The sequence below is a fragment of the Anguilla rostrata genome, chromosome 16 (assembly GCF_018555375.3).
Source record: "Anguilla rostrata isolate EN2019 chromosome 16, ASM1855537v3, whole genome shotgun sequence".
Taxonomy (NCBI): domain Eukaryota; kingdom Metazoa; phylum Chordata; class Actinopteri; order Anguilliformes; family Anguillidae; genus Anguilla; species Anguilla rostrata.
Genome location: NC_057948.1, coordinates 13,558,605 through 13,582,153, shown reverse-complemented (window position 1 = coordinate 13,582,153; position 23,549 = coordinate 13,558,605). Strand labels below are relative to the sequence as shown.

General features: G+C 41.7%; 3 protein-coding genes across 8 annotated transcripts in view; all 3 read right to left on the bottom strand.

The window, feature by feature from the left end:
* Positions 1 to 93: 93 nt before the first annotated feature.
* On the bottom strand, positions 94 to 4,026 carry LOC135242161 (forkhead box protein M1-like). Of its 3 annotated transcripts, none has more exons than XM_064313105.1 (7): positions 3,986 to 4,026; positions 2,986 to 3,089; positions 2,504 to 2,677; positions 2,059 to 2,187; positions 1,946 to 1,982; positions 1,619 to 1,782; positions 94 to 1,128 (listed from the first exon to the last, which is right to left on the bottom strand). In XM_064313105.1, exons 1-7 carry the CDS (start codon positions 3,987 to 3,989, stop codon positions 400 to 402), a joined length of 1,341 nt encoding a protein of 446 aa, XP_064169175.1. In that variant the 5' UTR covers positions 3,990 to 4,026; the 3' UTR covers positions 94 to 399. The 3 variants fall into 3 exon arrangements, with proteins under 3 accessions (XP_064169175.1, XP_064169176.1, XP_064169177.1); XM_064313106.1 differs by lacking the exon at positions 3,986 to 4,026 and adding an exon at positions 3,936 to 3,975; XM_064313107.1 differs by lacking the exons at positions 2,986 to 3,089; positions 3,986 to 4,026 and having other exon boundaries at positions 2,059 to 2,204; positions 2,504 to 2,643.
* A 1,677-nt stretch (positions 4,027 to 5,703) lies between these two features.
* Positions 5,704 to 10,889, bottom strand: LOC135242163 (SIN3-HDAC complex-associated factor-like). 3 transcript variants are annotated; one of them, XM_064313108.1, is made up of 6 exons: positions 10,732 to 10,889; positions 9,234 to 9,398; positions 8,733 to 8,832; positions 8,399 to 8,513; positions 8,002 to 8,152; positions 5,704 to 7,826 (listed from the first exon to the last, which is right to left on the bottom strand). In XM_064313108.1, the coding sequence occupies exons 2-6, from the start codon at positions 9,359 to 9,361 to the stop codon at positions 7,562 to 7,564; spliced, it is 759 nt and encodes a 252-aa protein (XP_064169178.1). In that variant the 5' UTR covers positions 9,362 to 9,398; positions 10,732 to 10,889; the 3' UTR covers positions 5,704 to 7,561. The 3 variants fall into 3 exon arrangements, with proteins under 3 accessions (XP_064169178.1, XP_064169179.1, XP_064169180.1); XM_064313109.1 differs by lacking the exon at positions 10,732 to 10,889 and adding an exon at positions 10,598 to 10,728; XM_064313110.1 differs by lacking the exon at positions 10,732 to 10,889 and adding an exon at positions 10,442 to 10,588.
* Positions 10,890 to 11,942: 1,053 nt separating this feature from the next.
* Positions 11,943 to 23,549, bottom strand: part of LOC135241527 (DENN domain-containing protein 5A-like) — a 36,556-nt gene continuing 24,949 nt past the window's right edge. For both annotated transcript variants that reach the window (XM_064312009.1, XM_064312010.1), the window contains 13 exons: positions 23,366 to 23,497; positions 22,942 to 23,094; positions 22,229 to 22,316; positions 21,954 to 22,038; positions 19,372 to 19,500; positions 18,371 to 18,492; positions 17,244 to 17,389; positions 16,529 to 16,647; positions 15,662 to 15,843; positions 15,388 to 15,470; positions 15,096 to 15,219; positions 14,603 to 14,771; positions 11,943 to 13,908 (listed from right to left, as the gene is read on the bottom strand). In XM_064312009.1, coding sequence (XP_064168079.1) covers positions 13,725 to 13,908; positions 14,603 to 14,771; positions 15,096 to 15,219; positions 15,388 to 15,470; positions 15,662 to 15,843; positions 16,529 to 16,647; positions 17,244 to 17,389; positions 18,371 to 18,492; positions 19,372 to 19,500; positions 21,954 to 22,038; positions 22,229 to 22,316; positions 22,942 to 23,094; positions 23,366 to 23,497 — 1,716 coding nt within the window. In that variant the 3' untranslated portion in view covers positions 11,943 to 13,724. The remainder of the gene's footprint in view (positions 13,909 to 14,602; positions 14,772 to 15,095; positions 15,220 to 15,387; positions 15,471 to 15,661; positions 15,844 to 16,528; positions 16,648 to 17,243; positions 17,390 to 18,370; positions 18,493 to 19,371; positions 19,501 to 21,953; positions 22,039 to 22,228; positions 22,317 to 22,941; positions 23,095 to 23,365; positions 23,498 to 23,549) is intronic.

Here is a 23,549-nt window from a genome sequence, read left to right as displayed (position 1 = left end):
AGCTAATAATGAAAAAGCAGGTCCTCATAGGATGAGAGCCCTTGAGCCCAGCTGGAATTATGCACAGCTGAGAGAAACAAACTAGGCATAGTCTTTAAGGGACCAAAATAAGCCAGGTTTATTTAGCCAGTGTATTTTGTAAATTTTATAATTATATTCAACATGCACACAAACACACCCACACACACGCGCACACACACACAAAAACAAATTACATGCTAAGAAATTCAAACCAAAAGCGGTTTACCTTTTTTCATTAGTCTCTGCATTTTCTGGCATGATTCTCTCTCTTAAATATCCACTGGAACAAAGAACATTCATAGGGCTGGTAAACTAGAGCTAAGCTCTACAATGGGTTTTGGAGCATAATTTTAATCATAACTGACATGTGTCCATTTCTCAGAGCAGATGCTGAGTGTCTGTTTCAATAAAGTCTGACCAGCTGATATTAACAAGCTCAGCTCCCCGTTCAAGACCCCCGGGGGAGAAATCGGGACAGACGGGAGGCAGGGTTTCGCTACAGGACTGGGGTTCAGACGTATCCCTCTTCAGAGATATGTCTCTAATGGGGGTGAAGTTGAGGAAAGAGAAATCAGCCAGGCTGCCATTCCCATGGTGATTTCCAGATGGCGTGTCTCTTAGGGATAATAGGCCCAGGTCTTCATCCCCAATGACACCACCCTCCGGGGACCTGAAAAAACTGCCATCCAGGAAGCTCCCCAGGGTGGCTGAAGGGGTGTGGGCCACCCCCAGCATGGGGAGAGCCCCATTGGGTGAGAGCAGAGTGGGGTTAGTGGAGGGTGTGGAAGTGACCATCCCATTGTTGGTTCTTTTTAAAGGGGTTCTGAAGTTGGAGGGGCTGTCTGTTATACTGCCCGTTTTCTGCTCTGAGGAGACTGTATTCTCGTTGCCAAGCCCCGAGTCATTGTTGGTGGAGATACTGAAGAGGCTCTGCGAGGGAATCTCTGGTTCCTGCAGCACCTGGTGTCTCTGCTTGCGTCTCTGACGCATTCCCCTCTGGCGGCCTGTGTTCCAGCGCTTCACCACCACAGCCCCCTGTTGGTGGTGGGTGGACACTGCAGCAGCTGGAGAGGGGATAGCAGGTATTGAACAGCATGCAATGGGCACCTGGCAGAGAGAAAGGAAATATGGTTAATGCAGAGCATTAAAAAATAAACATTTCTCCCTGATGAAGATATCAGTTGCAACCGACTGGAACTTGATGAATTTAAAAATATCAGAATACTATTTCAAATGAAAGAGAAAGTTCTGGGCGTGAATTTTAACAAATAAACAGAGTAAAAGAACATTCCATACTTTTCAGTCCGTCTCAGAATTGACAACACACACACATGCACACGCACGTGCGTAGACACACACAAGTGTGAAGGTGATGGTGCTCCTTGTTGAGCTTTTCAGCGCATTTCTGTTAGGAGCCCAACAGGGTAATCATATGTCTTGTTGGACAGAGGGGCTAATGGGAGCTGTGGCTTGAAACCTGCAGGAGATCTACCCCGTTTGAGTACTAAATGTTCATTACACCGGAACTTGCTGCAAAGGTTCTGTACCATCTCTGGCCTGTCCCTGAAATCTTGGACAGATGTAAACACCTGGTTACCTTGGGGGCAATGGCTCTCTGGGTGCCGTTGTGGGCAGGCAAGCAGAGTGGGGGGTGACCTGCTATGGGACCAACAGCAGGTGGGTTAATGAGCACAGGGACTGGGACCAGGCAGTGCAGAACTCCACGGGGCAACAGGGGGTGCATCTTCTTCCTCCCAGTGCCTGAGGATCCAATCAAGCAACCATTAAGTTAACCATTAAATTAATCCAGCTATATAATCTACAAAGCCAAAATTAAAAAAAACTGACAAAATATTTACAGTCTCCCACAATAATTCTTGTCAGATATTTGTTTACAATAGCCCTTGACTAAAGCCTGACATACCCTTTTTGTTTGCCGTCGCCGAAGAAGAAACATCTTTCTGAAAAAACAATTTAGAAACATGTATGCGTGACGTCATGTTCTCCACAATTCTCACAATAGAATTAAGCCCTTACATTTTGTCCAAGACTCAGGAAGACATTGGGTTGAGTGTATGGTTTCATCATCCAGAAGGACGTTCTGCCGCTTCCTCCTGCCTCACGGATGAAGATATCTTGCTTTGACAAGCTATGGCGGATAGAATTCTGAGAGAGAAAATAATCTTTGTGAAAAAAAGATGAGAAAAAACAATATGAAACAACAATATGCTAAAGGTTTCCACACACCTGCAAATTTGCCAACAAAATAACTGTGATATTGTTGGTCTATTAGTAATTCAGAGTTACAGGTCTGTAAAAACAGAACTGCTATTAAACTACTACATTCCCATAACAAATTTAAATACTACCAATTTGACATTGACATAAGGCCATAAGCCATTTCCTGGCCATCCCAATTATCCAGCCAATGGCATGACCATTTCAAAGAGATCATCAGTGCCTGATTGGCCAGTCTGCTCACCCTCCATCCTGGGTTGGCATGGTATTTGTAGTAGGGAAAGTGATCCTCCACCCAAGCATAGATCTGCTGTAGAGCTAGTCTCCTGTCAGGAGCGCTGTTCAGGGCCAGCTTGATCAGCTCTGAATAGGAGTGCCGAGGCCTCTTCACTGAGACACCAGAGGGTGGCTTCACCGCCTGAAGGACAACATTACACCATCACTATCAACAGCTCTGACCACTGGAGGCCATTTCAGGACACCCCAGCCCTGCAGGGCAGGTGTTCCCATGACACATTTAATTAGCAAAATAAATTTTCTAACTGTGATCCACATCTTATTAAAATGTAACCAAACTGGTATTCAGAATAAGGAATACATTTACTTTAACTTCCTAATCGGACACATTAATGGCTATTTGTTGTTGCTGTTAAGTACAGGAACATAAAGCTTTCATTGTGCACAGAACCAACTTGCTGTGCCTTTTGTTGTGATGGTGTTTCCTACCTTCAGTTTCGACGAAGCCTTTTTTTCAGCGACAATTCCGCGACAGGAGAATCGCCCCAGCCAGTTAATATTGGTCAGACTGTCGTCCAGATCCATTCCATGTTCTGTAAAAATCAGTTTAGTCACATTCATTAATATTTAATAATTGCTTATTCGTTAGTTTATTATGCGCACATCTCATGAGCAATTTAGTTGCGCCATTTGTTTCAGCCTTTAAAATCAACAATGAAGGAACTGGGAATTAGAGACGCTAATGCTAACTAACTTAGTTAACGGGTATCAACCCGAATTTCAACTTCAAAATAATACGAAGCAGGCTATCATCTGAGCCAGACGTCTTTATGAACCCACGCAAAAAGGCCATCTTTGAAAATACTTGTATCGAGTATCTCAAAACAACATACCTTTCAGAAATTGCTACTGATACTGTTTTTTTTTTTAACTGATGTAACTTTCCTCTACAATCGTGATACTGTATTCTCACGTATAACTTCAGAGAACCACATAGCTTAACGCAGGCTATAACATCAATAACTTAGTTCATCGGTAAACTAAAACAAAGACATGATAATGCCGGTCAAGACAGGGATATCCAGTTTAGGTTTCTCCAAATGTCTAGACTAGTTATTATTGTTTCACAACAGACCGATCTAGTAAGCTATATAAATTAAATGAATAAGCACAGAAACGGGCATCCAAACGCACCAAAACTCGGCCATTTTACATAGCCTACTGCTTGCACTCTACCAACTCAGCTAGCTACCGATCGTAAACATAGGCCTGTCTACAGTAGGCTACAGTTATGATGGATACATGCACGCATCGGGGACGTGCAAACGTGTGCAATAACTACATTTTCGATTTTTTTTTTTTTCAACAGAGGTAAAATAATAGCTCTAATATGTGCCATTATATGACACTGAACAGTACTCAATCCCTGGTTCACACGCCTTTTATAATCCAGCAACGTGATATCTGTCGGGAAAAGAGCGTTCCTCACCCATTTCTAGCTGTGGTTTTACGCAAAAACCGTTTTGAAATCGGTGGCTTTAACTATTCCATCCAATTGAAATCCAATCCAAGATCTCGCGATATTTTAAGAAAACGTCTCTGCCGCCATTACGTAGATGGTAATGTTCCAAAGGGCGTTAAGGAAGCTCTGCATGGTCTCTGAAAGCACGCTCTTGTTTTTGTGTCAACTTTCCCCATTTTTTAATACTGTTGAGATTAACTGTACAAAGTTTTGTTTATATTTACATTAGCCTATTTTGCTTTCTAATAAGCGTATTGTAAAAAATTAGGCATATGTGTCATAAAATCTAGGTGATTTGTAAAAACTGCATTTATATTGAATTATATTTGTTCCTTTGTCAGGCTTGTGAACTCTGACACATGAACGCGTATTTTTAGATGGATCGTAACCTTTTATTTATCATTTTATGAATGTACAATATCTAGGCCTATTTATCTTTTCTTATTATTATTAGTAGTAACAGTAGGCATTAGCAGTCGATATTACATTAGGTTTGTTCCCATTGTATTAGTTTCATTGATCTCCTCAAGATGGTATTTCACGCTATTGTATGAGTTGATATATTGAGGATGGATGGATGGACGTCCAGTTATTCCAATGTTTTTTATTCGTAGACATTTTGTTTTAAAACTGAATTTTAAAAACAATATTATATGAATTGAAACTAGACACCGGGACAGTTAAATGCGCCCTTTTTGCTTCCATTGGTAACTCAACTTTATTGGCTGCACGTCGTGTACATTTCAGGTGGTCTCCCTTGCTTATACGGAAACAGTTTACAAGAAGCTAAGTTTTGGCATGAATACGTCAATCAGGGAGAAAAGCGAGTGAAACGTTTACCTAACTTTACAGTTAATGTGCGAATTTGGCACCATCTAGTGGATTAAGCTAATAAAAACTCAACGCAAAACTTTTATCAGATTTTATTAAAAAATTATAGTATATATATATATTTATATGTGTGGTGTACACATACTTAGCAAAATAAATAAATAAAAATTAGTTGGAGAAGCTAAAGGTTCATTTAAAAAAGAAAAGCCATCATAGAGTTCCAATGACCATAAGGCGCATTTCACATAATGCCTGGAGAATGTACCTTGCTTCAAAGAAAAGTAAAATTCATAGCAGTTCCCTGTGTACCAAAACAACTTCCGCTGGTGGAGTTTAAGGTCATCCTCTAAGCATTTCTCTTCTGACATAATTCAAAATTCAATTCAATATTCTTATTTTCATGGATCCCAAAATGCCCTAGGTGACGTACAGCACTAAAACAGAACTACCTCTAACTGCTTCAATCTAAAAAAGCGGTTTAACACCAGGTACTGAGCAATGGGACTGCTATCAATCGATAACCATCTACATGCATACACAAAAAGGCAAAACATTTTTTAAATAATGCGGAGATGATTTATATTGAAAATCAAGACGGCTGTGAAATCCATATTTGCACAGAATTGTGAATGTAATCTGTAAGATATTTGTGATTGGTCCTGAGCCACTGAAGAAAACTTCAGCACAGGGAATTCTGTAGAGCATTGCATTGCTAACCAACTCACACTGGGAACGCAAACGTTTATTTACAAAAGTACTGGCCACACTGTCCACCACCTGGATTTCATGGCAGTCATTCTGAAAATGGACATGCTAGTGAGAAGAAAATATGCATAATGATTCATATTAGCCCATTCTGGGAATGTGTAAAAAGTGTTTATTCATTACAAGAGTACTGTATGAAATCACATTAAAATTAAAATAAATTATATAGAAAAGAAAAACAGTAACATTCCAAATTTGGTGCATCTTAGAACAAATGAGACAGAAACACAACTAATAGACATCCCTTACAATAATGGACCCCAGGATGGCTCTCCAAGTAAAACTTCTGACATGATCTGACAAAAGTTAATATGCTCAGAATTGCTGCAGTGCCGTATTTCGGAAAAAAACAATTTCAAGGGATAGTTTTGAGTTTGGGGCAAATAGCATGACCTAGAGTGGACAGTTCAATTCTGCACCAAAAGTCATCACTCTACTAATCAGTCCTGCTTACTGCGTTAGGGTTACCTCATAAAATAGTGCAGTACAATAAAGGTTGCTTATCAAGTCATCACAATAAAAGCAGGGGTGACATTGCCTTTTTGGGTGAGAACAAAGTTTCTAGAACTGATTCTCTTACTAAAAGCAATCCCATGGAATGAAAGTGTGTGGGACGTCAAACCATTAAATTGTATGTTCAGGTGCAATATAATTTACCTAGAGAACCTGGGGCCATTCTAAAATGTCTACAATTGGACAGGACACAAAAAGCAAAAATCAAACCAAATTTGGCCAGCATATCTAAATGTTTACAGATAGGACTTGACTACTGACATTTACAGACAAAGGAACTGGACATTTGTGGAATAAAAAAAGAACAATTTGTTGTGAAAATATACCAGTAGTCATACAGTAATGGAATGATTCTAGTGAGTTCATTTACAAAAAAAAATTGGGAAAAGATGGAACAAAGTATTCAGCTGTCAGCTGCACATAAATGGTATGTGTATGCATATCCACTGGTATTTACAAAATTGATATACAGCTCTTGCATCTATATTTCATGGAAGACTTTTGATATTATTTTCCTTAATATATGATTTTGTTCATTCTGAGGCAGAAATGGGTAGCTACAGGGAAGGCATATACACTACCGACTATAAGGAGCATGCTTTGTACACGCAACTCCTGGGGTTCAGTTCCACACTACTCCTTACTCCCCAAAGCACCACTATCCTCCATCTGTTGCTCAGCAACTGCCCATTTAACTTGGAATGGGCACTGATCTGGGATCAGTGTGGCTGAGGAGAGTAAGCAGCAGGTCTCCATGGGAACATGTAAAGCTTTACTCCAAGCTTTACCCATTTTGGGAATTCACTTCGTAGATTTTTTTCTTAAGGAAGGCATGAACAACTAAAATTCTCTGTCTACCTGACAAAGTGGTTGTTGGAAAACACCATAGTATTGCTTTAAACAAGTTTCAATTCTGCCATTCATATGTCCAGCTTATTGTTGAATTCTGTATATCATTAAATAAAGCAGCTTATATATACCCAGACTGCACTGTAAAGAACCAAAAGCAAATCTAAAGGAGGCAGTCTCTTGCAGTGCCATAACAGTATTTACAAACACAGGTATTGGCATTATATAAAAAAATGTTTACAGTCGAAATGCATAAGAAAACAGTATTCTGCCCTTGCAGGCCACATATTATAATAGTTATGTTTCCTGATCCTATAAATATTTTACTAATGCCCATACTTTATATTGTGTAAAAAAAATTAAAAAAAAAAAAGATTTTTTTTGTCCCTTTTTGTTTTCTTAAAAAAAGATATTGAAATTCATTTTACAAAAGAGGAAAAGAATCATAATAAAACTACAAAAACCATTTAACTGATATACATTAAACTAATAAAATAAAAGTACAGCTGGATGGGGGGGGTCTGCCACTGGAGACAAAACTAAGAGGTGCTGAGGGAGAGGCCTCAGGGCAAGCCCCACAGCCAATCACCAGCTCTCCTTCAGGACCTCTGGGAGAGAGGCAGGGAGAGGAGGGGGGCATAGGACAGGGAGAGGAGGGGGGCATAGGACAGGGAGAGGAGGGGGGCATAGGGCAGGGAGAGGAGCAGGGTGCCCCTCAGAAAGGTCCGTTTCGGGCGTGGGGGCCAGCGTCTCCTGCTTCTTGGAGCCACAGCAGGGTTTAAAGAGACGCGGGTCGATGATCACCTCACCGAAACGTCCTTTGTACACAATTCCACAGCACACCTTCTGCCTGTGAGGGAGAAGGGAAGGGACTGTTAGGGTTTACGTGAGGGAGAGGGCAAGAGAAAGTGCAGCATTCACAGAGTCACTAAAAACACTGACAACTAGCAGAGACCTCCTCAACACTTGATTGCACACTAAGGCAGGTGTACTGAATAGACTTGTGATGCCAGGTGGGTCTGTACCTTTTCCAGTAGGAGAGGTCCAGGAAAGAGAAGACGGATGGGGTGGAACGCCTCTGCTTGGACTCAATGTCCGAGCCATCATCTGATTGGTTGCTATAGCTGGGAGACTGGGAAGGTGATGTGCTGGACGTGGTGCTGTGGGCATCAGAGTCTACAGGCCACAAGAAGAAAACATGTTGTTAGCATTGCAGAGAGCTACCCCACTACCACAGTCTTTAGCCCTTTTTATTGCACTTCATGAAAAAAACTACAAAACAAAACATCAGAAACAAAATGTTAAGGAGGGATTCTGCAGACAATACACAGAAATATCCACTGGGCTTACTGTAGGTGATGGAAGGCCAGGGCAACAAAAGGTGTAAACAATAAACTGAAATGTTATCAAACCGCCACTTACTTTGCCTTTTGAATTTGTGGAGCCTTTTCAGTTTGCTTTTCTTCTTTCCATCACTGCTTTTCACCTTTTTGGGTTTGGTCAGCTTAAAGCCAGGTCCTGCTCTTGCATCCACAACCTTCAAAACAGTCATGCACACCTTTCACTACACCTGAACATTTATCGATAAACCAGACATTATCTAAGCTTCTTTCACCTGACTAAACAGGTCCTCAAATCACTGTGGCTTAGACTCCAAACATTATATATAGGCAACAATGTCTAACAATTGCATGTTAAAATAAATTGATTAATAAAATTCAAGAATATTTCAAGAAATATTATTTTGGTGACATACATGACTCCAGTTCTTCTTGGACCCAAGAGGCAGTTTTTTCCATCTCTTAACTAACAGGACACAAGCATTGCAGATGTCTCCAACTCGATTTTCCACCAACCTATGAGAAAAGGTTTTTCAAATAAATAACTGAAACAGAATAAAATAAGGGGTATACACACAAACGTGAATATGTATGCACACGAACACACATGTTGAACACTTGTGTTTAACAGGAGAATGTCATGTAAGCCTAACTGCAGAGTACAGTAACTATTAATGAGTGAATACCACTGATGATTGAGTGATGTGAGGAGGCCTTGCAGGAGAAAAATGCAAGTGTTTGCTTGTCACACACCCCCCCCCCCCAAAAAAACTTTAAAGGGAATGTGTAAAAAAATAAAAAATAAAAAACAGATCAATAGAGTCAAGTGTTCTTAGAAAGTACGCAAACGAATGATTGAAAGACAAAACGGTTAAATGTCAGGTACTGTGGCGCAGTTCGTATTTCTCAGGACTTACCCAAAACACAGCCTGAAGTTTTCCTCATATCTGCTGCTGTCTGTAAACCGAGAGCTGGAAGACTTGGTCTTGCAAATGCAACAGCCTTCATTACTCCGATATATCTTCGATTTATGAAAACCAAACATTTCAAAATATGGTACCGAGCCGAAGGAAACCACAGAACTGCAAAAACAAAAATCAACAAAATAAATTTTGTTACATAGATGAATACAAAGACACAGCATATTGTTTATATGCCCTCTCGCTGACGGCAGGCTACATGAGCTGCTTAGTGGCTTTCGGCGCTGAAAGGGGGCGGTCACCGTACGTATCGAAAGCATTCTGTCTGGTATTCTTATTAGTCCTGGTATTTACACCGTATCCGAGAAATACATTTTGATTAAGCTACAAAAATGCAAAGTGTTTGTTCATTTTAAACAAGGAGTAGATTCGCTGAACCATTTTAATAGCTACCTTGGTGAATGATAGTAGCCTACTACTAAACTGAAAAACGAGACTCAACAACCTACTTGTCTACCCTTAGACATCGTGCACATAAGCGTCACAAGAGAACTGTAATCCTATCGGAATTTGCCTTCCAAGTGCATTTTACTTTTAAAACCAACCTGCGTATTCTTAATGTAGTGCCTTGCAGTAGATAGCTAACTTAATTTACAAAGTTTCGAAACTGAATAAGGCATATAGCAACAAACAAAACTGAAATACTGTACATTTATGTACACAACTACTTCAAATTTTAGATAAATAAACAAATCGGCCTAACAGTAAGTTAAGAGTTTACGTATTCCTGGAATTTCACAGTGAAATGGCCAACTAGCTAACGTCAGTAAGTGCGCTCATATGCTACAAAAAACCTCTCGTTCTGACGACATCGTGTAGCTAGCTAACAATCAAAGCTCATGTTTTTTTTTTACGTTTACGTAATATAGTAGCAAGCTACAATGGTTGCATAAATAACATGGCATACAGGACACTTCACATTGCAAGGTATAATAATTAAACATCAAGTCAACCACAACGCGGTGCGCCAAGTCAAGTAGCTAGTGGAGTTATGTTTGGAGTCGTCTCAAACAAAAAGCGGGGAGGTCCTCTTTCTTAAAGGAACGTTAGCTAGCAAACAACCCGCATGCCACACTCCAACTCATTCTAATTTTAACATCATCGGCTACTTCGAGTCCACCGCGATTCACTAAACTGAAAAGTACCTGGTATGTTCACTATTTGAAAGGCATGCCGTCTTTTAAATGCCAAACTTTCAACCGCGGAGAGCGCGAAACGGCTCTGTTTCTGATTTAGTTTCCCCGCAGCTACCACGCCACGCTCCACGTTCTCCCATTGTTGTGTGTTAATGATCACCTTACCGACATCATTCTATCAAGTTTTCTGATGCGACAAACGTCCATTAAGTTCACAAACATGAATTTCCACACTCCGGAAATATTCGTTTAGAACTTGCTGCAAAACAGTGCGGTGTAATATTAATAGCATGACTTACCAAGCAAAAACTTTGAATCCTTGCCGTTTTCTTCACACGATACTGCGCATGCCTTACTACTACTACTACTGCATACAGCTGGATATTAGAATATCATTAGCATAAAAACATTGACACAAAACGTCGCATCACAGAAACACCATATAAGGAGTACCCCGTATTCGTTTGAACACGAGTGCAACCAATAAGACAACGCAATGGAAGGCATTTAAGAATGTTGCATCTCGGGAAAAACAGTGAACGAGTGACGATATCAGATCTACTTTCGGCAACCTAGAAATACAATGAAACTACATGTCCCACAAAGCGCGCAGACGCGAAGGAATGAAACAAAAAATCTATTGTTAAACGGGGTTTCCGAAATGGCGCGAACGGGATTTAGTACCCACAATATACTTTCCCCTCTCTGGACCTAGAAAGTTTGTTGTTGCTGAGCGAAATATTACTTTGTGCATATTGTACATTTTGTTTGAACAGACGATTGTGTTTATGTGAAGAATTTGGTTTAAGTGCGTGGCTGACCCGCTGTTTACCTAGTCCAATAAATTGGCTCCTCCCCCTGTAGATGCTCGTGTTGAGTTCGTGCGTGCAGCGTGTTTCATTCACAAGTTGGCCTGGAAACATGTTAGGTATTGGAAACTAATGTTGCGGCCGTCGCGAATAAAGGAAATAACCTGTCACAATTGTTCAAAGAAAAAAAAAACTATTCAGATGGAGCTATAGAGGAATGCAGTTAAATGAAATCGTTCTGTTCATCAAGGTCCTCACATATAGTTAACACATGGGGATAACAGTCTACGTAGTAAATATTTCGACTACCCGTGTGCAACTGCATTGCGAACGTTTTTGTGTTCAATGAATTATGTTTTTATATTTTAGCTACGTCATACCTCCGAATGTCGCATGTATATGAGCAGATTCTTTAAAAAATTGGCCACGTTTAATATTTTCGATTGTAATTATTTCCTATGGAGCTTGCGAGTGAAGACGGCCATTGCAGCCCATGAAACATAACATTACAAGGTGCTTTGGAGATACTTGAAGTGTATATTCGTCGTCTACCTGGCATTATGAAGTCGGCAGATAGTCAGAAAGTTATCTTAATTTCTAAAATATTCTCCATTGCGCATAAAAAAACTAGAATAAAAACTTTTTTGAATAGCCTACAAAAGGTATTGCAGGTCAGTAAAAAACGGGAAAAAATTGAAATCTTTTAGTTAGAAAATGTATACCGTTTATTAATGAGAAGAGCTCAAATACAAGAATAACTACACATAACTGCCCATTAGGTTACAGAGCTACAATTCTTACACAGAATGTGTTCAAGAGCAGTTAACCAGATGTAAATCACACCTAATAAACTTTCCCAGACAACGTTATCGATGTTAATTACAATCTACCTACGAAAGCAAATCCTCTTTTTGGTTGTAAAAATATACAGTACACTTTTGCATACAGAGATGTTTCATTCAATACATTTTATACACTATACACGATTACTCATGTTACACTAACATACATGACACAGGTCTGTCAAGAAATATAGGCCAACTAAACAAAACTTCATTTTAAAAAAGCTCCCAAGAATCTCATGGCATTCATATTTACGCAAGTGAAGCCCCATCCAATTACTGAAGGATGAAAGGTTCACATGCACATTGGCATTTTGTTAAACAGTAATGTTACCACACTGTAATGTGCTGTTCCTGAAACAGTAACTATTTTCACAATTTTGCTCTAAATTCATTGGTTTACCTTTACTTTCATGCAGTAAGTATTGCATAGCAAAACAGCAGCAATGGAATTTGGGTTGACTGGGAAAAGTGAAAAGTAATACAAAATGTTTAGTTTTGTATGTGAACCGGGCGGTCCTTCTGCTGATTTAAAACAGTGGCCAGGAACTTGGTCTTCCTTTTATGTTCTGACACTTCACAAATTTGTAATGTAGTCCTGATAAATAAATAAAAAGTATCCAAGGAACAGGGTATCTTTGACCATTGTAACATGGCAACACTGAAGTCTAGCTGAGACCATGCTTGCATATATTACCTATAGTCTCCTTCATGGAATGTCATTGCAAGGTCAGCAAATCCCAGAGTATAGCAGGGCTGAATGTAAGGGTTTAATTGGTTAGAGGTATTTACATGTACAGGTACGTATGCTGTATGCCAGGAGCTTTGATGCTTGTAACCTGAAAGGGGCAGAGCACGGTCAGCCTGCAGGGCTACACAAAAGCATTCCATTATAAAGTTGGCTGGAACTCTGAAGCATCATTTTATGACAATGGCTTACTACTGCTTCAATTGTGCAACAGGAATTCCTGCTACATTACCTTTACTGATGGCTGAAGGTTGCTATTTTTCAGAGCAAGTAGCATGATATGTTCAAGTTTGGACACTTCTTTTTCAAGCCTATCTGCATAAAACATTGCTATTGGAAGATATATAAAACTATTTGAAATGTTTGTTTCTTTCCTTTTAAAAAAATTAAAAAAACCATTCTTTCCTGTCAATAATACTTATAAAGCATACTTCTACATCATTTGCTTACAGCTCTGCAGTATGACTGGTAGCCTTAACGCTTTAAAAACAGAGCAATCAACTCAATAGACATATTGAAATAATACTGATTCATTCTGAAAATATATTATCTTTCTTGTCCTTGCTTTCTTCTTAAATATAGCTATTACTAGAAATTTACAACAACAGAAATCTTGGCTTTCATTAATACAGTATAGCACAGATGGGGTGTTTTCACAAAAAATAAAAATGAAGAATAATAATAGAAAACGTGTTTTAAAAGTCCAACCGCATGTCGTTGAGGATAAAAATAATGACACATTAGGTTCATTGCACTTAATTGATGGCAAATGTATCAGTAGATTTAAAATAAGCCATTTTTCCTTTGCTCAAATCAATGTGTCCATAAAAATGGTTGTTCTGTGAAAGTCTCTGTAATTCTTGCTGGTCCAGGCTCAACAGGTGCATTGCAGGCTAAATACTTATGCCTTTGACCAGTGATGCCTCCAGAGTGATGTTGAACTCCTGTAAAGTCTGCAGCACCCTGATTAGAGAGTTCACCAGGGTGTGGTCCTTTACGAAGGCCGAGTCTTCATACATCTGTCCTGTGATTGGACAGTCTGCCAGTAAGGCTATCCAGTGATGCAGCAGATGATCCCTGGGATGGAAGAGAAGATTGAAAGTTAACAGCACTGTTAAAATTAACAACCAGTCACTATCGTTATGATATGACACACCAAATTATAGCCTGACACATAAAAATACAGACTAGCCAGTACAATGCTAAATACTTTTGATTTTACGCATCAAATCACAGTAATAGTGTGCGGTTTGTATTTTTGTTCACTGTGGTGATTATTTTATCCATCAAGTTTTATAACATAATTCTGTCTTGTGATAGAAAAAACACTGGACCAATTTCTAGCAGGTGTTGGTGTCCTACACAAGCTGGCAAAGAGACAGATATGTTAGCCTTTATGACTCACTAACATGGGCACAGAGGAAGGAGTCACCCCTTTATTATTAAAGCCTGATAAATGACAAGCCTGAGCTTGAAATCACAGAGCTGTCTCATAACGCTGCCCCACAGTCCTGTCACATGATGAAAACTCTATTCTGAGAGCCAAATAGCTCACAAGTTTCCACACAACAAAATCTGTTCATACAGAGACAGTTCTCAAAAATGTAATCTAAAGGAAATTGACTGGACTATATCAAATTACCTGGTTCACGTGTCAAAATTTTAAAAAGCAACTCAACAATAATGAAAAATTTATGGCAAGTGAAAATGTTTGTAGGTTAAACTCAGCAAACCCATGTGTCTGTGTGAGATGTTTGTGTGGTGAGCTTACCTGACTCCCAGACACACCAGCATCTGGAACTTTCCGTCCTTGCCAATGTTCCGGGGGGAGCTGCTGATGGCACGCATGGCGTGGCAGAAGTTCTTCACCCTGGTCTCCCAGTTTTCCTCCTGTGACATCTCCTTCAGCTCCAGGTTCTCAAAGTATGTCTGTGCCTTTTCTGGGGTTGTTGTTCAGCAGAAATTAACATGGATATGAGAAATGCTCTGATATTCCAAACTACACCCATAGAGGTCCCAACAAAACAATTAGTAGAATGAGTTTGACATGTTTGAGGCAGAGATCAGATCAGTCTTCTGGTATAACTGTGCCAAATGTGACCGCTCAATAATGAGCAAAATACATATATCTAGTATAGCAATAAAGGCAACATTACCAGATAAACTACCAGCAAAAATCAGAGGGAAACTCTTTCTACTTAATCACATTCAGTCAATGAGGACAGTCAAATGAAACTAGCACTTGCTGTTATGAGAGCTCGTACCGAGGAAGTCCCAGATGAAGACATTCTTGAAGAGACGTGGAGATTTGAACCCATGCTGGAACACCTGCTCCAGTGCCCAGACCAATCCAAACTCTCCACACAGGAGCAGGGTGAGACTGCCCCTCTGAGGGAGAGAGGGAGAAAGAGGGAGGGAGAACAAAAGATGGGTGTGACTGTCATCTTACACTGAGACATTCAAGAGTAGACCTTTGTACTATGTCCCACAGGATACAATGTTAAAGCAATCCCATGAACACTTGCTTGAGTTCAGAGCCTAGTTCCTGGAGCTCACCTCCTTCTCTGGCTTGTGGAAGTGCTTCACAATGCCATTGATGGCTTCTCCTACTCCCTCCTGGATCTGGGCAGTATTTAACTCTGCAGTGGAAGAGAGAAATGTGTAAGACTATAGAAAAGGAGACTACAACCTCAAAACGTCAATCCTTTCTCTAAAGCTGTATCACAAATTGTCTTCATAATCCATCCCCCTCAAACCCTCTTTGCCTTTCTCTAGTTGGTGTAATCCACCCCCCCCCCCCCAAGTTGGTTTAGTCTGTGGAGTTACTTACTTGGCTTACTGCTTGGTGAGATGGTGACCAACCTCCGAATCATTCCAGGGGACTGTTGCATGGGAGGCGTCCGGCACAGACGGTCCTCACTCTCCACACTGGGGGTGGTCAACTCCCCCACCAGCACCCGCTCCAGGCTGCCATCGTCCACACCCTTCCCCAGCCAGCGCCCACACGGGAATCTGCCCAAAGCATTTATGCAGTGTCAAACACTCGAGAGCAAATGCACACGGGTCAAACTGACACAGGGTTAAAATCACATGGGAACAAACAAGCAGGGAAACCTGCAAAGAACACCCAGAGCCTGTACCAAGAGCCCTCACCCTGATAAATGTCACATGCAGAGAGAGGCCACTGAAGCTCTGAGAGGCTCACTCCCAAACACACAGACTGATATAGGATGGCAGCTTCACAAGTCTATTTTATATTAATCACATTTACTCTATCAGAAAACAGAAAATATATGAAAAAACATTCTATTCATAATCATTCTGTATATATATATATATATATATATGAATATGTCATCCTTAGTAGGCACTAAAACAAAGCGGGACTAATACATATCAGTTCAAATCAATTCAGTTCCATTCCGTTACATATAATATGCTTTAATGGCATGAAACATATGGTGTATATATTGTCAATGCATAACATACAAGCAATAGAGTAAAAAATTTTTTGCCAAACAATATGCAAGAGAATGATAATAATTCAGTTGTACATATCCTAAAAGGAGACTAATTGGCCTGTAACTATGTCCCCTGAACCAGCTTTCATGGTAATCATTCTGAATGCGACAAAACTGTATCTAAATACACCAGAGCAGCCTCCAGATGTCAATCAAGGCTGACAACCTGTACTCACTTGTAGGTGTGTCCAGTGATCTCGTTCCTCACCATGACACACTCCACCAGCCACTTTGCATACAGCCCGGCATTGTCATGTCCCATCTGCACTGTGGTCAGCTTGCCCAGGTTCTGACACTGTATGAAGGAATGAGGGAGGAAGGGAAGGAGAGAAAGAAAGAAGACCTTTCTGTCAGTCTGAGAGGCAGATACGTTGGTATATATACTGGTGTCTAAAGAGTTAAAGTATCATACCCAGGTGTGTCTTGTGCACAACCTGAGTGGCCTTGGCTGTCTGCCCCTTTTCAGCCTGTGCTGTTACCTTCCCTAACTTCATTTGCTGCTATTTTCATTATATACATTATCCATAACAACTATAATTAGTATCTGAAAATGCAACGTCACATTAGTTCTGATTGGCTCCAAATTGAATTTCCTCACACAAATCAAAAGACAAGAGTATAATTTCAAGACGGATCTTATGCATGAAGCCATACCAGAACACACAATGGTTCTCATAGCACTGTTAGGACATTGCAGCAATATGACAGTATTTGAGAGTGTAGTCCCACTCAGTACCACTGTGGGCCCCACCCCCTCTCACTGCAGGCCCCATCCCCCACTCACTGCAGGTCCCATCCCCATCCAATGCAGGCCCCATCCCCATCTACTGCAGGCCCCATCCCCATCCACTGCAGGCCCCACCTGACACTAAAACTAAAGGCCCTGCCCACCTCAAAGGTGATCTCCAGACTGTTCTTGGGGACTTGGAGCACCCCAGTTTCAGACAGCTCCCCAGAAACGCAAAGCCAAGGGTTGGCGGTGAACATGGACCCTCCCAGTTTCTTACTGGGAATGACGATGACATGGTACGGGATCACTGGGGAGGGGAAAACCTGTCAGTACAGCACTGCAAAACTGTGGATACAATCTCAAACAGGATTCAAAATGCAGCATAGAATCAAACCATGAGCTATACAAATGTTATTAGTTATGAACTAGATTCTCTATAAAATTCTGATATTCTAATTTACAAACCATACATCAAAGAACATAGTGGCTATAATTTCATCTCAACCCAGAGTTCACACCACACTTGGCAACAGCCAGTCAGGCCAACATGAATCAGGGTATTTCACAATGCTCTCGTGAGCAGCTCTTTAGAGGAGCACTGCGGACATATCTGCAGTTCATTATTGAGGGTATAACGGCATTTAAAGGGTCAAATACGGCAAGAGGGGTTCTGTAAACCGCCTTCTGCAATGACTGATAACTAGTTGCTGTGTTTTTTCCTTCCTAATTGTTGGGTCTTAACGCTACTGTTTTATAATTTGTTTAACTTTGTTTTATTATGTTTTACTTTTACTGTGCTTAGTTCTTTGTTTTATTCTATATGTTTTAGTATTGCCTTTTATTCTTCTATGTTGATATTTTATTTGGTGTTCATTCTTCCCTTTTATGCTGCTTTTATTGTACCCTGTTATAATTTTAAACCTTATTTTTATCTGCTTTGGAAAGCACTCTGTGCTCAATGCCTGAAAGGTGCTATATAATTTTTTTTTTTTAATTAGGAGTTGCCACTGTGGGTTTATGTCTAAGCCAGCAGAAGCCTTCAAATAAAGGGCAACAACTCAAAGCTGGCATTGGCAAAGCATGGTCTTGGTTGGGATTGGAATTTGGGAATGGCTTAAGTAAAGAATTTAGTTGTGAGTGTAGTCTAAGGAGTGTAGTTGTGAGTGTAGTCTAAGGAGTGTAGTTGTGAGTGTAGTCTAAGCCTGGAGTAGATTTGTGACTCTGATGTAAGTTAGGAATTTAGCTGTGAGTGCAATCTGAGTTAGTAGCACAGGAGCACTGTACTCACTGATAGTAGTGAAGACATTGGTGAAGCAGAAGTAGTCCACAGCATTGAAGGACAGAAGGTGGTAGAGAAACTGCTCAATCTCATCATCACAACGCAGAAAGGCATAGCGCTTGTACAGTTTCCTTCAAAAGCACAACACACAACAGGAAGTCAACAGGCACGCTTATTTCAATGGGTCTCCCAATGCCTCATCTAAAACAGAAGAGATCTAAAGATTCCTGTACGCTTTTAAAAAATTATACCTTCTTTTGACCTTTCCACAGGGAGACAAGACTGTAAATATTCTCCCGATAGCTGTGATAGCATAATAAAAAGATAATTGCTGGTATTTTTCTTTGCCCTAAAGCACCAGAGACTGCCAGAGACAGAATGAAAAGGTACAGATATCATGTGTGGGAGTGGGCAGACAATGTGCGATTCTTCAAAGGGGAAATACCAGGGGTGTGACCCAGTTCACCACAGCTATCCCATAAATAATTAAAAGCCCTCATTCAACTTTAATGGCAGACTGAAAAGTGTTGATATTTCAAAAGAGCTCATATATTAATTAAATGAATTCTTAAAATGTTTCTCTGCATTAATGTGTACCTGAGGGATACAGCATTGGGGACATTAATTTAGCACTGAGGTGGAACTCCCAGCCTTCACCCAAACTACCATGTCCATATCATCACCAGGAAAGAATGACCCATGTAGTCTTCAGAATTATTACTATACAGGTTTCAATTCAGCCAAACAAAGTTCACACATGTAGACCGCTGGCTCCATATAGGCATTTGATCTATGGCCCCAGTCAAAGCCTTACCCTAAAACCAATATAACACAGACAGTGATTCACTCTGTAAACAAAGCCTCACACCTAGTGCTCATATTCGGTGGCCCATCCTGCAGCATTTAGGGTTAGCACACAGGACTCCTGTGTGCTAACATACTGCAGGACCGGGCTCTGAGACGCTTGCACAGGCAACCGCTCGGTTAGGAGACACACAGGGGATGCTCACTTGGTCAGCTCATGATCAGACAAAAGCTGTTTGATGTGTTTGGACAGCAGCTTCTTCTCCATGGAGAGCCGTACCCATGCCCTGGCCCTGCCCACATCGGTCTTGATCTCGCCCATGTTCTGGATGTGCCTGCAGGGCAGGGAGGAAGGGAGGGAGGAACAGCGATCAGAAGGGGGTGACCGAGGATCCTGCCCGTCTCCCCCACAAGGCACCTAGACTTGAATCTGGGTCAGGCCTGGTGAGGGTTCTCCCGTCACCGCGGCGACTGGAGAACCTTAGTTAAGATTGAGTGAGAGTGAGAGTGACAGGTCTCTGTCTGGAGCTACTCTTTAAACTTTAAACACAAAGCCCAAGTGTGAGTGAGCCTACAAGGGCAGGGGAGAGAAACAGCACAGCTCAGAGCAGAGCAGCCTCCTGCCACCCCTCACAGCCACTATCATGCCCCACGTGTCCAGACGCATCCCTTACACTCCGCCTGTGCCAGCTAGCGCTGTCTGCTCTCTAAGTGCCCCCAGCCCTTCCCCCTCCTCACGCTCAAATTAGTCCATTTCCCTCCTACACTCCACAAAGCAGGGCTGTGCTTTCAGCCAGACGTGAGCCCTGGGTTGTTCTACCACACTGCAGCTTACCCACACAGCAGGCAGGAGGAGATGCACTGGTGAGGGTGGGCACCAGAAGAGAGCCAGGAATAGACTATTGATTACTTCCCATGATGTAAGAGGGGGCGGGGAATGGCATTGTCAGTTTCCTCTGAAGTGGCAGTGGTTGCTGATGTACAGCAAAGCTTTCTGGCGTAAAATGGCTGCCATGCATCAGACAGGTGGAGGGGGAAGATCAATGGTGATGGAGGTAAGTCAACACCCCCCTCCGCCATTGCACTGCGCTTCGAGATTCATGAAAGGCTCCATACAAATGTAATTCAATATTACCACTAAAGGTAGCATCAGTTAAGCTACATACAAAATTGCCTTATCTGCGGGTTGTAGGTTGGTTGCTCGTTGGTTGGTTGGTTGGTTGGTTGAAGTGAGAGTAGTACAGGTAGTAAACAGGTTTGCAGTGGGCATGATATGCTAATGTATGTGTGCATACATACATGCTTGTGTGAGTTTGTGTGTGTGTGTGTGTAGATGCATATTTGCGTGTATGTGTATGCCTGTACATATACTTGTGTTTGTGCACGTGATTTGGAATGTTTGTGCACATTCATGTGCTTGCACGTTAGTCTGTGTATCTGTGTGGGTGTGTGTGTGTGTGTGTGTGTGTGTGTGTATATGTATGTGCGTGCGTGTGTGCATGCGTGTGTATATAATACATGTATGCGTATTTGTGCTTGCATGCATGCGTGTGGGCGTGTGCGTGTGACCAGTGAACTGAAACAGACTTTAGTCTCTCTTACAGTGGGCTGCAGGGGGTCTGGTAAGTAGGCTGGAAGTAACACACAGTCTCACAGCAGGGGGTGCCTCCTTCACGCTACACATGAGAATGACCTTTTGCCTGACTCAACACTGTCTACACGCACGGCTGCCTTGTCTCGCCCCACACACACCCACACCTAGTGCTTTTCTCTTTGCTGTCATTAGTACACAGCTCTGCCCACAGCTGATTTTCCTCTGGTGGTCACGCAGTCTTTATAGGAACTGCCTTTGTTGTTCTCAACAAAAGGGCCATTTCTTAAAGAAAGCGTAATTATTGAAATAAATGACACTTGGCATTCATCAACTGTCAGATAACAATGAAAAATGCCAGATAGTAGATGTATGCTGGATGTTGATTTGATTATTTACAGTTTTTGTTTGGTGATTTATCAACCATGTCAAGATTCTTGGTGTATGATGATCACTCTGTGACAGGAAAATAAATGAAGAACAATGTTACTTGAGCACGTTCAGAGTGACTAAATGAATGAGTGAGCGGGTGAATTCAGACAGTTTTTTGTCCTGAGAGTGTGTCTGTCTCACTTGGCTCTGGAAACAGGACTGTGATTAATAAACGGATAATGATCCATAAGACTCTGAGGTTGCTCACTCTGTAAGACAAGAACTATGAAATTACATCCACTGGTGCAGCCAGCGGTTCTCAGCAGACAAGTTAAATTTACCTTGAACATTTTGACCACAAGGTGGCAGTAAACCATATTACATTACATTACAGGCATTTAGCAGATGCTCTTATCCAGAGCGACTTAAACAACATTTTACATAACATTTACATTGCATCCATTTATACAGCTGGATATATACTGAAGCAAAGTAGGTTAAGTACCTTGCTCAAGGGCAGTGTCCTACCCAAGAATCAAACCTGACACCTTTCGGTTACAAGACCAGTTCCTTACCCATTACTACACTAAAACCATATAACCCAGGGACAAAACCATATAACTCTGGGACAACTGCAAAAATGCTGTGACCACATAACCACATTAGGGCCCTTCTGAGATTGCAGAGAGTGACTCTGCAGACGCTGGTATGTGCACATGAGTGTATTTCTGTGTTTGTGTGTGCGCGCACAGTGTGTATGTGTGTTTCTGTGTTTGTGTGTGCGTGCGCATGCACACCACTCAAACTGCATGGAGAGCCACTCACCTCATGTCCTGGATCAGGGAAACTTTGAGGGGGGGCATGGCGATGCCAGGATCTGACTTCCTTCTCTCTGAGACCTGGATGAGTCCTGCGGTGCAGAGGGGGGTGGTGGATCTAACATGAGCCTCGCTCTGCATCTGTGCTTCTCGCTGATGTAACCCACATTATGAAACACATGCTGAGGCAGGGATCTCAAACTCCAGCCCCGCAGTACAAGCAGCATTAACTCTGGCCCTGGAGGGCTGCAGTGTCTGCAGATTTTTGTTTGAAAGTCATACCTGGCAGCCCTGAGCCTGCAGGTGTGGCATCCTTCTTCTCTTTGCTCTCCTGATAATGCAGAAGGTGAGACCATAGTGCCGATTTGCCCTAGCAGGAAGAGGAAGCACAGGAAGAGGAGACAGAGTAAGCTATCAGTGGCTGTGAGCTCAAGAGACTGCAGGATGAAGCCTTGCTCTTGACAGAGCTGGAGCAGTTCTGCTCTGGACAACAGAACGCTGATACTCCCGCAGGTGAGCTAACACTTGAAACACAAAATTCTTCACCTGAACTACAGAGCTCTACCTGAACCACAGAACTCTTCATCTAAACTACAGATATCTACCTGAACCACAGAACTCTTCACCTGAACCACAGAGGTCTATCTGAACCACAGAACGGTCTAAGTGATCCGCAATGCAAGATTAGCAGGCCATTATCCGGACTGAAAATGACCAAACCCTTTTTATTCATTCTCCTGCAGATCTACGATGAGAAAAGCTGTGTGATCATCATTTAATAATTTTACCAGCTGAAACCACTCACCTGTCCTAAAGCAGTTACGGAACTGCAGGTCAAACATAATAGGCTCAGATTTTTCACGGTAACATACTGAGAGGAGCGCAGATATATTTATCGAGGAAACTGACTGACTGATCAGTGGTGATAGACATCCTAACTTACCTCTTTTATCCCTTCAGGTGTGTTTACCCATTTCAGCTGTTGATGTTTTTACCTGTTTGACCTGCAGGCCATGGCTCCAGATTCGTTCCAGCAGGTCACAGAGACTGGCGATGAGTGTATTCTCCTCCACGCCTGTGATGCTGATCTCTCCATGACCCAGCTCCACCGCCTCCCGCCCCATCTTCTCCACCAGCATGCGCTTGGTCTGGAACACAGAGAGACAGAGTGATATCAACATCACACAGTGAGGCAGAGTGATATCAACATTATACAGAGAGGCAGAGTGATATCAACATCATACAGAGAGGCAGAGTAATATCAACATCATAAAGAGAGGCAGAGTGATATCAACATCACACAGAGAGAGAAAAAGCAATTATCATGCCACCATCTCAATCACAGTATCACAGTATTACTACTACTACTACTACTACTACTAATAATAATAATAGTAATAATAATTCCTTGTAAAATACCTTGTTTCTACACTCCTTCAGCAGCCCCTCCACAAACTTCCAGTTGGTCTGTGCAATGACGGAGGGGGACAGGTTGGAAAGTTTTGGCTGGCGGATCATGGTGCCCAGAGTCCGAGCCTCCTGGATGTACTTCTGCAACCAGAGAGACACGTCTAAGACAGCTGCACAAACACGGCATTACAAA